The 14,161-nt window shown below is 42.3% G+C and overlaps 2 protein-coding genes across 13 annotated transcripts in view; both read left to right on the top strand.

The window, feature by feature from the left end:
* LOC132869130 (splicing factor 3B subunit 2-like) overlaps positions 1–14,161 on the top strand; it is a 68,018-nt gene that overhangs the window by 3,216 nt on the left and 50,641 nt on the right. For all 12 annotated transcript variants that reach the window (XR_009651001.1, XR_009650998.1, XR_009650996.1 and 9 more), the window contains 4 exons: positions 4,083–4,142; positions 4,317–4,505; positions 5,761–5,811; positions 5,962–6,091. Coding sequence is in view for 6 of the 12 variants with exons in the window: in XM_060902886.1 (XP_060758869.1) it covers positions 4,083–4,142; positions 4,317–4,505; positions 5,761–5,811; positions 5,962–6,091 (430 nt within the window). In the remaining 6 variants the exon portion in view is untranslated. The remainder of the gene's footprint in view (positions 1–4,082; positions 4,143–4,316; positions 4,506–5,760; positions 5,812–5,961; positions 6,092–14,161) is intronic.
* On the top strand, positions 8,266–12,935 carry LOC132869782 (E3 SUMO-protein ligase ZBED1-like). The gene is made up of 3 exons (XM_060903243.1): positions 8,266–9,478; positions 9,891–10,107; positions 10,316–12,935. Exons 1-3 carry the CDS (start codon positions 8,361–8,363, stop codon positions 10,562–10,564), a joined length of 1,584 nt encoding a protein of 527 aa, XP_060759226.1. The 5' UTR covers positions 8,266–8,360; the 3' UTR covers positions 10,565–12,935.

Raw genomic sequence — 14,161 nt, 5'->3', positions numbered from 1 at the left:
ACTGTGGCAAGAGGATCTCAAATCAAAGATGGCTCTGATTTCAAGTTTCAGCGCGGCATTTTACGTCTTTCCCAGTGCTAAATTTTTGTCTTTGTGGTAGGATTTACGCATCTTCAGTCACAAAATAAGCAGATACTTGGTGTAAATTTATATCGGTTCGGTACAGTCCTGGTACTTCATGATCCGGTATTTTGGACCTATACCGAATCGATTTTCACGGTACAGTACCGGTACGCAGCCCTACTCGAGAGGAACCAGACTCAAAAGGGAACCCATCCTCATTTGGGCAACAACAGACAACATGACTATAACATTAACAGTCCTAACATAAAGTCAGCTTCGTTGATGCTATAAACCCCCCACCGACAGAAACCCGAGCGCAAAACCATTCACGACAACTGCAGTCCTAAAGTCAGCAAGTCAGCCGCAGCCCCCAGCCACAAAAGCACCACTGCTTCCCCTTTTCCACCAAATCAGTTCCAGGGCTGGTTCGGGGCCAGTGCTTAGTTTGGAACCAGGTTTTCTGTTTCCACTGACAAAGAACTGGCTCTGGGACCAGAAAAACCAGTTCCAGGCTAGCACCAGCTCTTTGCTGGGCCAGAGGAAAGAACTGCTTATGTCAGTGGGGGGGCGGAGTTGTTAAGACCAACAACAATAGCAAGACCGCGAAAGGTCGCCATTTTTAAGCGATGAGAAGCAGCAGCTGTACAAACGCGAAGTCATCCATTATTATTGTTGTTGCTGCTGCTGCTTTTTCTCCGTGTTGTTGCTTTGATGTTTGCGCCAAGGTTTATGCAAACGCAGCGACGTAACTGACGTATACAGCGACATAATGACGTGGCTCCCCTTAGCACCCCGAGCTATGGAAAAGCAAACTGGTTCTCAGCTGACTCGCAGGTTGAACGAGTTGTGAACCAGCACCAATACTGGCCCCGAATCAGCCCTGGAACTGATTTGGTGGAAAAGGGGTATGCAAGAGTCCAGAGCGTCCTCCAGGCGCGACCCCCAACTGTCCTCATGGGGCCGTCCTCCACAGGAGCAATGCGATGAGACTCCAACCAGACACAGGGCACCAGGATGGATCAGGCAGGTCTGAGGAGCAGAAGAGGTCAGCATCTCTATCCCAGGACCGACATATAACTCAGAGGGACAGATTGGGGGGGGGGACACAGGTTGTTAGGTATGCCCAATGTCACCTGAATAAGTAGGAACAGTATACATATTGCACAGAGTGCAAGCAGGGACTCCGGCAACTAACTATGACTTCATAACTAAAAGGGGAGAGCCAGAAGGTAACACAGGCATGAGGGAGCCCCGGGACATAAAGCAGCAGCCACTACACCGTCAACAAACTCGAGTGAGCAAGCGAGTGGGGACTAACAGCACCCATACATCCCAGTTTACCAAAACACTTTCTGAGGATCCTCCAGATCTACACCTTTACCTCATAAACACCATTAACACAAGGCTTGACTAAACAGATATGTTCAGCATCCTGCTGGTCCAGGGACTCGAACCAGCAACCTTTGGATCTCAAAGCTGCTTCTCTATCCATTCGGCTATGGCTTACGGACATAGACTTTTATTTTCTGATATCTACATTATCGAGTCAGTTCAAAGACATGTGGTGAGGTTAACATGAGGCAGCCATGGGCTGAAGCGCCCTTGAGCAAGGCACCTAACTGCTCCCCGGGTGATGTAGCATGGCCGCCCACTGCTCCGAGTGTGCACGCGCTCATTGCTCACTGTTAAATGCAGAGGATAAATTTCACTGTGCTTGAGTGTGCATGTGACAAAGGTGGCTTCTCAAAAACATTAGATTTCTAAACCTTAGTGCATTAGTTTTCCAGCATGGAAATAAATGTTCGAGGAAAATGTTTGCATCGAAAGAACGTACTCAAGGCTGCTGCTCATTTCATTATAAAACTGCACAAATTGTACCTGAGAGAGGCTGAAAGGCCCGAAGGGGGATGATGTCGTGGCGATGTCCGTCTGTCCCGGGAAGGGTGCTCACCTTCTGAAATCATCTCCTCTCTCAATTTGTGGAGGAATGTCACGAAACTTGGCAGGATTCTTTGTTAGATGTCGGTAATACACACATTACAATTTTGTTAAATTGGGTCACATTTGACCAGAGTTACAGCGCTTGATTGACGATGTCATGAGGGTGTGTTTTTCTTCTGAAATCAACTCCTCTCACAATTTGTGGAGGAATTTCACCCAATTTGGTAAAAGTTTATTACAGTTATACACGTCTTGAAATTTCGTTTAATTTGGGCACATTTTTTTTACCAGAGTTATGCCCTTGATTATTAACAAACTTGTACTTTGGCAATTTCATCAAGGTGTGCTTGCTTTCTGAAATCAACTTCCCTCGCAATTTTTATTGTCTCCTTCTGGCTGAAAGGCCGGAAGGGGGATTATGTCGTGGCGATGTCTGATATCCATCCGCCCCAGGAACGGTACTCGCCTTCTGAAATCAACTCCTCTTGCAGTTTTTGGAGGAATTTCATGAAACTTGTCAGATTTCTTTGTTGTATGTCGGTAATACACATATTGCAATTTCATTCAATTCAGTCACATTTTACCAGAGTTATGGCTGAGTTGCCAGCGGGGGATATTGTGCCCTCAGAGCACTCATAATTATTATTATTTATTTTTTTTAAAAGCAAAGGGTCATCACACCCAACACTGACTTTGTTTCATTTATTACTGTTTGCTGCTCTTTATAGTGTTTTTTTTTTTTTTTTTTTTTACATCTTAAGCATTCAGTTTCATTATTTTTGAACTCCTCTTTGCTCTACAGAAATTCTTTGCACGTGCCTAAGACTTGCATATGAAGTTTATCCTCTGAAATCCTCACACACCTCACATTTCGAGGTTTAAACACAATCTTTTATTATTCAAGATTAAACTTGAAGTCTATACAGAAACTACAACTAAAGGCAAGTTTATTTCTATAGCACATTTCATACACAGTGGCAGTTCAATGTGCTTTACAGAGGTAAAGGCAAAACAGTAAACAATAGAAAATAAAATTACATAAAATAAAGGGGGAAGAAGAGAGAAATAAGAAGTAAACAATAGTAGAAATAAAATAATAATGAAGTAAAAGTTCAGTAAAAATACAGCAGAATAAAACAAAGTTAAGTAAAGTTTAAAACATGCAGAGACTGTAAAAGTTAAGTAAAGTTTACAATGTAAAGATGATGATATTTATCAGTTAGCAGAAAGCATCTGAGAACAGCTTGGTCTTTAGTCTAGATTTGAAGCTGCCAACAGCAGGAGCATTTTTAATGTCCTCTGGCAGTTGGTTCCATAGCTGTACTGCATAGTAGCTAAAAGCTGCTTCACCACACTTTGTTTTAACAACAGGTTTTACCAGTAAATGTTGCTGCTGCGATCTGGTAGATCTGATTGGGTTAGGCCGCTGCAACATATCAGAGAGGTACTTGGGCCCTGTACCATTTAGAGATTTCTACACCAGCAGCAATGCTTTAAAGTCAATTTAAAGTTCTTTCAGTTTTTCATAAATGCATTCAGGTCACTTTATAACGTTTCTTGCGCTTATCTGGTGGAAAAGTATGAAATGCAGAGGCGCTCTTATCTAGATGGATGAACATTCAGTTGTCGAAGCGATGTACAGGGTGTCCGAAAAGTCAGGAACCAAGACGAAGAAGCAAGCTCTCTTCCTTTTCATCCAGTTTATTTTAATGCCACCTGTATGGGGGGAAAATAAGTGCAAATAAATAAGTACGACAACTTGTAGTTTAGGTCCTGTTGGTTGTGGACACCCTGTATGTTCTCGGGAAGGTTTTAAATCCGTAGTCTTTTGATGTTCCCTTTCTGTCTGCGCACTCAGACTGAGTGTAGAGGAACCGTTTTCTTATTTTCTGATGAAATTGTTTCTTGTGAAATATATTTTGGGTCTTCTTGTTACTAAGCTACTTGTACCACAGACAGTGGCTTGAGTTATTGTTCACAGCGACAGTCTAAAACGTGATGCTGACAAAACGGTGTAAAAGCCATGTGCGTCTTGTTTTCATCAATGACGAGCTGTAGATTGTGATTTGTTTCCTCAGACCGGTGTGATGTTGACTAAACCCAGCTTGCCCGGCGGAGATGACAAGGCCATGACGACGGTAAGGGATCTCTGCAGGCTCTTGTTTCAGATCATTGTAAGGCAGCTAACAGTTGAAAAGCAAACACTGTTTTGCTTAGCACGATGTTGGAGTGATGGGACACTTGGGGGATTTAAAGTTATGGTGTCCAACAAGAGTACCTTTTGTCTCATGCAAATTCTCTCACTGTGTCAGATGCCAGGTCTGCCTCCCATGCTCCCAATGCCGTCTATGCCTCTGCCGCCAGGCATGGGCGTGCTGCAGGCCATGGGCATAATGGGAGGACCACCTCCACCTGGCATCCGCATGAGCATGGAGCCACCGGGCATCTCCTCTGGCATGGCACAGGACGACCCGCAGAAGATCGCTCAGAGGGCCGGTCAGGTATGATAAGGCTGTGCTTAAATAGATTTGAAAGAATCTGAGGAGGGGATAAGACTGTTGTTGTTGTTTTTTTTTTTTTTTTTTTTTTTTTTTTAAACCTCTGTCTGTTTGAAACACCCTTTTTCTCAGCAACCGCAAATCATACCAGGAATGGACAACTTATTAATTGGTGGGCAGAGTGTCTGAAAAATATCCTGTACATAAAACATTCCAACAATGCATGAAAAGTATCAGTATTTTGGTTTAACCAAAGCAAACCTCAAAATGTAGCTAAAAGTATGTTTTAGTCTTTCAGGGCTGTGAAAAATCTGCGGAATTCCGCGAATTTGGCCGCCAAAAATATTTTAGTAAATCATCTAATTTTGCAATAAAAATTGGGGGGGGGGGGTTCTTTTGCAACAATGACGGACCGGTTTACGGCATTTGCGCCATGCTTACAAACCATGGCACGAATCTTGTGCTCTTTAAACACGCTTTCGATATCAACGGATTTGAAAAGGAGAATTTCGCGGTATGTCCGTGTCACGGAGGGACATCGTTCAGAGGGAGGACGGGAAGACCGACGATGTCAAAAACGTTTGACAAGGAAAACAGCATCAAAAATCCATGGAATTGGCGATGGCTGGAGTTTAAATTCGGTAGTGAATGAGCACATACGGAAGATAAAAGAACCGGGGAAAGCTTACTGCATCTTGTGCCATCAGGATGTGAAGTACGGTTCTGGTGGAAGAACGCGTTTGGTTGACGATGTTAAAGGAAAAAAACATGCGGAATTGGTGAAATTGAAGCTGTCGATCTATAGATTACCAGGTAGACCATCTTGTTCACATATTATATATTCAATTTATTATAATAATAATAATAATAATAATAATACAGTTCAAATTAAATGGCATGGTTGAGAAAATATTTGCTTTCAGGAGATGCTTCAAATCTATCAATATACACACAATCTGTTCAGCTTCTGGGGCCCCTGGCTCCTGGGGGGCTGCTCCTCCCAGACCCCCTGCTAAAATTGTTTCCTCGGATTTTGTCATTTCTATTTCACAGCCCTGGTCTTTAAACTGCTGCTGCTTGCTACAAGGAACAGTGTTGGGCACAAACTGTGTCTCTCTGAAATGCAGTTAGTGGCGTAATTTATCACAATGTCGATGTGATATTGTCTATTTAAGATGGCTTCCTTCTTATGACCCACAATTTGGGTGCCTGCTGATGGAAGTGAAATGGATTAGTGTGTGTGTGTGTGGTGTTTCAGGGCGATTCCAGAGTGATGAAGGAGCAGGAGCTTCTAGAGCAACAGAAGAGAGTAAGAACATTATAACCACTGTACTCATGTACACAGGTTTTAGTTTGGTACTCTGAGACTCGGCTAAAAAAAAAAAAAGTGAGTTAATTTGAATGTGTTCAGCAGGTTTCGTTCCCATTTCACCACTAAGCTTCTCCTGTTAGTTTCCAGGCTGCACAGCTGCTGGAGCACGAGAGGCAGCAGGAGCTGGTTAAGCTGCAGCAGGTGGGACCACCAGGCACCCGGGCCCCAGAAGCAGGACCTGCACCCAACCTGCTGCCCCCTATTCCTCCACTCAGAGGTGACTGTCTGTTCCTCCACTCCACAGTTAGAGCGGAGTCAGAATTGCTTTTTAAGCTTCTGACTGCAAAGTTGAATTCTGGGTAAAATGTTTTGTTGCTGTTGGAGTTTGGAGATGTTTCGCTGCTGCACACACCGTGTATCCTGTGTGTAAATGTTTTGCCGAGATGTAAAACACGGGACGCTTTTTGATTCTGGAGATTGCTGAAGTAAGTGAGCAACAATATCATGTGACCACCGTGGGGCGTCTGACCTACTGTTAACCAAAACAAGTCGGTGTGGGCAAACATGGCGGACTCGACGCTCCCTCCAGCGGAAAAGAAAAGGAAAACCTGACTAGTGAGTGCAGCTGCAAGATTAGATGTCATTTTTCTGGACAGATAACTAAATCGTTCTAGCTAGCACTTAGCGATCTTAGCCTTAGAGCGCATGGGCTCGACTCCACAGTAGCAAGTATGGAGTTATACACCTAATGTTTTGGTCTTACAGAGAAAGAAACGAGAACACACAAGCAGGAACAGAGAAAAGAGAGATTCCTCTTTTGTTTCACAGATTTGTTCGCGAATGTCAACCATAAATTATATCCCTGTGACTGAAAACTCTCCGAGGTCGATGCAGAGTCACGATGTTTTCCGCACGTCGCCATCTTGGCGTGACTCAGTTCCATAGTTATGCTAATTAGTTAAAGCTCCTCGTGTTCGGCTGTTTCCGTAGCGCCGTACTGTTTACCTCAAGGCAGGATGTTCAGTCCCAGAACAGAGGAAAGCGACCCTCAGGACAGCAAAATGATCGTTTCCTCCACATGTGAGACAGGAAAATGTCACACCCAAATTTTTTTTTTTTTTTTAAATTTCAGATGACTTTGCAGTCAGCACCTTTAACTGCATTGTTGTACATTACCTAGCCAAGATGGCTGCCAGACATATCCTGTGTTTATTCAAGTCTTCAACTGTGTGTTAGAGAGCACTTATGTAAAGTAGTTTATATGTATTGGTCTGATGTACACTACCGTTCAAAAGTTTGGGGTCACTTTGAAATGTCCTTATTTTTGAAAGAAAAGCACTGTTCTTTTCAATGAAGATCACTTTAAACTAATCAGAAATCCACTCTATACATTGCTAATGTGGTAAATGACTATTCTAGCTGCAAATGTCTGGTTTTTGGTGCAATATCTCCATAGGTGTATAGAGGCCCATTTCCAGCAACTATCACTCCAGTGTTCTAATGGTACAATGTGTTTGCTCATTGCCTCAGAAGGCTAATGGATGATTAGAAAACCCTTGTACAATCATGTTAGCACAGCTGAAAACAGTTGAGCTCTTTAGAGAAGCTATAAAACTGACCTTCCTTTGAGCAGATTGAGTTTCTGGAGCATCACATTTGTGGGGTCGATTAAATGCTCAAAATGGCAAGAAAAATGTCTTGACTATATTTTCTATTCATTTTACAACTTATGGCGGTAAATAAAAGTGTGACTTTTCATGGAAAACACAAAATTGTCTGGGTGACCCCAAACTTTTGAACGGTAGTGTAGCTTTCAAACAGGAGCCTCACATTGCCTTTAAACCGACTGAATAACTGAACGTTATGCATATGGGTACCAGTACAGGCCTAGAAATTCAAAGATTTTTTTCACCAGCCAGCCGGACTAGTTACCTTCCAAAGTGACTAGCGAAACAGAAAATCAACTCGCCAAAATTTGTTCATGTGTGAATTTTACTTCTGTCAAAAATAACGCAAAAGAGAGTAGTTACCATTGTTCATCACTAATGTGCATTTATTTCAAGACCCGAGTATTTTGATACTGTTGTTGAATACATAAATGAGAACAACACAGAGCACCATAATAGAATATCAACAAATAATAATATATTGGAAAACTTGGCAACTTGGTGTATGAGTATTGAAAACAAATATACTTACTATCATGACTATAGCACCCAAAATATGTCCAACATGCTTTCTGTTAGGGCTGGGACATTAGCGTGTTAATTTCGATTAATTAATCACACAAATATCAATGCGTTAAAAAAAAATAATGCATTTTAATGGCACACTATAACAGACACGTCCTTCTGCATTAGAGCAGTGGAGAGTGGCATTACGTCTGATGGTGTACACAGCCTTCTGGAAACTCAGAAGTCGTCGTTTGGGATTTTACCTGTGGGGGCAGCACTAATGCGTGACGGAATACAGCCGGACGGAAACAGAAAAAGAACAGGAGAAGAAGAACGCCGGTTTTCAAAGGACGCTGGTTTTTGGAAGGAGAGATGGAAGAAGTACAAGAAGCGGATGAGAACGTTTTAGTTGGCCCCATGCAGGGGAAATTCTGTTATAAAATACAGGATGGGAGAGTTGATAAGAGCGTGGTCGTATGTAAATTGTGCAACAAGGAGTTCGCGTATCACCGCAGCGCATCAAGCCTGAAATACCACCTCAATGCCAAACATGTAGCAGCAAGCTTGGCAGATGGTGCGCAAGCTAACCCAACACGGACGACACACAGCCAACCCACACTACATCAACTGAGTTTCAAGGGCAAGGTCAGCAAGACCACGGCAGAGAAAATGACCAACGCGCTGGCTTACTGGGCGGCTCTCGACTGCAGACCCATTGCAGTGGTAGAAGATAAGGGGCTGGAAAAGGTACTTCAGATTGCGTTGTCTGACACCACGTATGAGCTGCCATGCAGAAAAACGGTGACAAAGAGGGTCCAGCAGCTCTACGACAGTGAAAAGGGAGAGAAAGAGAATTTGTTGGAAAAAGCAGAATGCGTCGCTATTACTGGGGATCACTGGACCTCGGTCAGCGACGCAAATTACCTCGGTGTGACGGCACACTTTATTGACAACAAGTGGCGTCTTCACTCGTTTGCCTTAACCATCAAGAAGATCACCACAAGGCACTTTGCTGAAAACGTGGCAGAAGATTTTGAGTCTGTGGCAGAGGCCTGGGAAATCACACAGAAAGTCACCACAATCGGAACAGACAGTGCCCGTGCCATGACCGCTGCAATGAGACGGCTCACATTCCAGCACATGCCATGTGTTGCTCACCTGTTACAGAGGACGATCACAGTTTGCCTTGCTGACAGCGGGTTCACAGCCACACTGGCGAGATGTCGTAAGATAGTCGGGCATTTTAAACACAGCCCCTCAAACACAGAGGAACTGCACCAGGAGCAAACACAACTAGGCCAAGACAACGAGCCACTGATGCAGGACGTTTCCACAAGATGGAATTCCACCCTGTTGATGGTCTCTCGTCTGCTGAAGAACCAAGATGCTGTGAAGGCTACGCTCGCCAAACAGAAGCACAAGCTCACCATGTTGACTACTGCTGAGTGGGACAGACTGCAGAGGCTCGAAACCCTACTTTCACCATGCAGGTAAACACTCACCAACTTTCATTAATGGGATTCAAAACATTGTGATTTGACTATGAGAGTCCAGTATAACTTAAATTACCCTTCCAAAATGTATTGTACTGAATGTTAATATCACTATGACTATAGTATAAAGTTGATACTGTTTTTAATCCACTATTAAATGGCAAAATAATTAATCACTGTAATCAGCTTTTTGGCACCTTAGGAACATGGCTAAAATTAAAAATGTATGTAAACAGGATTTGCAGAAATTAATCCACGCTTTAATTACCTGTAGAGTTGACTATTGCAATACCCTTCTTTCTTGTCTTTCTCTACTCTTTAGCACATTGAATGACAGTTATGTATGATGATGTGCTATATACATAATATTGATTGATTGATTGATTGATTGATTAACTATCCTCTGCAGAGGTGTGACAGAGCTCCTTGGGGGTGAGAATTATGTGTCGTGCTCAGTTGTGTTACCTGCTCTCTGCCACCTGACCCGCACCATGGAGGCCTCAGATGACGACCCAGCTTATGTGGTGAAGTTCAAGGCTGCGTTTGAAAAGGAACTGTCTCAACGCGAGGATGCCCTCAACCATGGATGGCTCAGGGTGGCAACAGCACTCGACCCTCGTTTTAAGGTAACATGTAATGGTCGTGTTTATTTTTCTCTTTTCTTGCTTATGAACCCGTTTCCTCTGCCCCCCCCCCCCCCCCCCCCCCCCTTCTATGGAATAACAACATGATGGAAACCATATATGACAATGAATTTCACCTAGCTTTTACACTGTAAATCTCTGACTGACAACCGACAACAAACCTGTTTCTGATTCTTACTCTGATTTTAAGGACCTAAAGTGTCTACCAAGAGGAGAGCGAGGAGAGGTGTGGACCAGCATTGAGGCACTGGTGCAAAAACAACCAGGCAGAGCCACTCCGGAACACACAGGGGAGCCAGCAAGGAAGAGGAGCCTCCTGCTGTATAATTCAGATTCTGAATCGGAGGATGAAGATTGGCCCAAAGGAGCCCTGACCCGTTACAGGGCAGAGCCTACTATCAGTGAGAGACTGCCCACTGCAGTGGTGGTCCACTCATGAGGGAGCCCATCCACAGCTCTCTGCCCTGGCCCGCAAGTATCTGGGCAGCCCTGCCACTTCTGTCCCTTGCGAAAGATTATTCTCCCTGGCAGGTAATATAGCTCAAAAGAAGAGGGCAGCCTTGAGCTCCGAAAATGTCAACAGGCTAGTTTGTCTCAGCAACTGGCTGAAAGAGAAGGAGCAGTAATCAGTTAAATGTATCCTGAGGCCAGTTGGCCAGTTATTTTTCAAAAGGATATTGGAAGAATTGAGATTGAGGTCAATCACTGGCACTTTTTAATGGATCACTTTATGTTGAACTGTTTGTCTTGGCCAATGTTATTCAGAGTTGGACTGAGTTTGATTTAATTTCTCTCTTATTTTTTTGTAATCATTTCAACCGTTGATAAATCAACGGTGTGTTAAAGCCTCAGAGGTAACAGAGATGTTTTCTAACGGTTTATTTACATTGCTCTGAATGTACTTGAAAGAATTGCGTTTTACAAAAAAAAAAAAGTGTTATAGTTTACAGAAGATCTACCTATAAAGCTACCTGAATTTCTGAAATTAACTTTCCTAAATATGCTGAACTTTATGGCACTTTTTTTAATGGATCACTTTATGTTGAACTGTTTGTCTTGGCCAATGTTATTCAGAGTTGGACTGAGTTTGATTTAATTTCTCTGATTTTTTTTTTTTTTGTAATCATTTCAACTGTTGATAAATCAACAGTGTGTTAAAGCCTCAGAGGCAACAGAGATGTTTTCTAACAGGGTTTACCTTGTTCTGAATGTACTTGAAAGTATTGCGTTTTACCCAAAAAAAAAAAAAAACAGTTATAGTTTACAGAAGATCTGCCTATACCTATAAAGCTACCTGAATTTCTGAAATTAACTTTCCTAAATATGCTGAACTTTATGGCAGAATTTGCACTGGCTTGTTGATCTTGGTTTTGAAAAAAAAAAAAAACATTTTGTTGATTTAAGCTTATGTATTGTCATTCAAAATCCATGTGGAAAAAATGTCTTTCTACCTGTTCTCAAGTCAGATATTTCTATGCGATTAAAATGCGATTAATTTCGATTAATTTCAAAGGCTCTAATTAATTAGATTAAAATTTTTAATCGCGTCCCACCCCTACTTTCTGTTTTAACCATTTGAGAGAGAAAGCATTAGGAGCTTCATATTGACTAGGAATCAACTTGAAAAAAAATTAATTATTCCATAAAAATCGTATCGCAGCCAAGGCCTACCCTGCTCCCATGTTTGCTTATAAGTCCTTTGTCATTTCTCCTTCTCGTACGCTTTATCGGTGGCCTTTTCCTCCTCTTCAGACCGAGGTCGCTTTGTCCCCGTCGCAGGGTCTCCGCGGATCCTTAAAAAGTCTTAAGTCTTATTTTTAATATGTTTTTTTAAGGTCTTAAAAAGCATTATATTTCGCTATTTTTTGAGCTATGGTATTAAATTTCACATGGGAGGTATTAAATTTCATCCGGGTAGCCTACGGTAAATGAAGAAAAAAAAACCATGTGTCTGCATTTTTTTTTTCCGCGCTGACGTTATTTATTCAACCAGCGTCGTTTGTTATCAAGATGCTGAACAAGTAGCACAAGAGCCGTTGTGTGTCTAGCACTAGTTCTAATAGCGCAGGAACCACGCCACAGGGGGCAGTGTGTTCTTTTATCCATGTAGTAGAACCATTGAGAGTAGAGCAGACGAGGAAGAAGTGGCTGAACATGAACGGAGATGGGGAAGTGTAAGTTTCGTAACAAGTGGCTGGAGGAGCCAAAATACAAAAGTTGGCTAACAACAGCAACTTCAGAATATGAAGCGAGATGTAAGGTATGTCGGAAAGACATCAAGTTAACAACAATGGGCTGTAAAGCCCTTGACGCTCACTCGAAAGGGGAAAAGCATATGCGCTATGCTGCTAGTCGGGCAACAGCAGTCCCCATGCCAATGTTCGCCTCTACGGTCACAAAAAGTGCAACGCCAGCTTTAGCGTCTCCGGGTCCCAGCACAAGTGCTCTCAGGAGCTGAAAAGAAAGAGAGTGGCATTGGAGGGGGTATGTGATAGTCTACAAAATGAAGCGGACCAGATGGCTGACAGCAGAAAATTCTGGTGGAACAAAAATGGCAACTCTAATAACAAAATCCAACACACTCAGACGTCGAGCCAAAGAAAAAAGGGAGGAGTTGGTTGGCCTGAAGGCTGACATTAAGGAGAAATCCGATGCACTGAGGCAGTTCGATCAGTAGTCAAACTTCCTTGTTTCCTCACTGTTTATGTTCATGGCAGTACTCTACTATTAAAATATCGAGAAGGCAGCTAATGTTCTGTTTTGTAAACTGAAGATGCACTTATTTATTAAAAAAAATGCTTTGAACTTAACCTAGAGTGTGCTTTTTTTTTTTTTTTTTACTGTACGTATTTGTTCCGCGGTAGTGGTCTTAATTTTTTATACTCAGTGGTCTTAAAATGGTCTTAAAAAGTATTATTTTTGCTGGTCAGAAATGTGCAGAGACCCTGCTCTGGCGGTTTCTGTACACCTTTCAGAAAATTCCACATCTGCCAAAGCTTCATTGCGATGTAGATGAAACAACAAAAATGCGTGTTTAAATGGACGATAATGTGGCCACATCTATTGAATTTGATAACGTCATTACTGCGATATTCAACGAGATGCGTTATATGCATGCGCAGTAGTGAAAAAACCGACAGCCTGACTCGTACACTATATGATTCGGAATTCTTCGGTATTTTCCGTCCTGCCGATAAACACATCGATGAACACAGACACGGCACGCGCTTAATATGTGGCGGCTTTAGTTGGCGGTGTGTCTGAATCTTCGCTTCATATTTTTTTATTTTTATTTTCAACTAGCCAGCCGGGCTGGCTCGTGACAGGAATTACCCGCCAAATGACAAATTAAGTCGCCTTGGGCGACCGGACCACCGCGACTTTCGAGCCGTGCAGTAGCATGTCAGATGTGATCTGATGTTTAGTACATATGATCCACAAAACAATAAATAAGTAATGATTCTCTAAACTTGAATTCACTCCTGATCTGATGTGGTTCAGTTCAGTTAAATGTTGGGTTTAACAGCCCTGAGTGGAGCAAAAGCGCGAGCATTACAGGTTTCTTCTTTAGTTAGCATTAGCCCCTGCTACCTTTCTAGCATAACCAGGTTTTGTGCTGTTTGTGTATTTCATTGCAGTGTCTCAAATTTTGCACATGGCAGTGCTTTTGTGGAGATTTCCTGATGAGCTTTTATTAACTGTCAATGTTCAGCTTAAGACTCCGGGATGAATTGCAGATTTCTCACTTGCTTTCTCTGGTAAGTAGTAGAGTGTATGCTGATTGTCTTTAATAGCAACCTTTTCCTTTTCAATTCAAACCAGATCTAGGTTCATATATCAATGTAGCTATATTGTAGATGGCTGCATAGGTTTTTTTTTTATTATTATTATTATTTTTCCTGTTTGAATCGTCAACTCAGTTTCTTTCAATCAATCAAATTTTATTTATATAGCCCTTTACAATAACCAAAAGGTACCCAAAGTGCTTTACATCAAAGCCATAAAACAGAACATAAAAACACAGGTTTTGACTGCG

This window comes from Neoarius graeffei, chromosome 1 (genome assembly GCF_027579695.1).
Source record: "Neoarius graeffei isolate fNeoGra1 chromosome 1, fNeoGra1.pri, whole genome shotgun sequence".
NCBI classification, from domain to species: Eukaryota; Metazoa; Chordata; class Actinopteri; order Siluriformes; family Ariidae; genus Neoarius; species Neoarius graeffei.
This window is presented reverse-complemented; position numbering and strand designations above follow the sequence as displayed.

Excerpts from the sequence above, each read along its gene's own strand:
- LOC132869782 (XM_060903243.1), top strand. The coding sequence starts at position 8,361 with ATGGAAGAAGTACAAGAAGCGGATGAGAACGTTTTAGTTGGCCCCATG. Across the intron at positions 9,479-9,890 it reads ACCCTACTTTCACCATGCAG|AGGTGTGACAGAGCTCCTTG; the intron begins GTAAACACTCAC and ends TATCCTCTGCAG. Across the intron at positions 10,108-10,315 it reads CACTCGACCCTCGTTTTAAG|GACCTAAAGTGTCTACCAAG; the intron begins GTAACATGTAAT and ends TCTGATTTTAAG.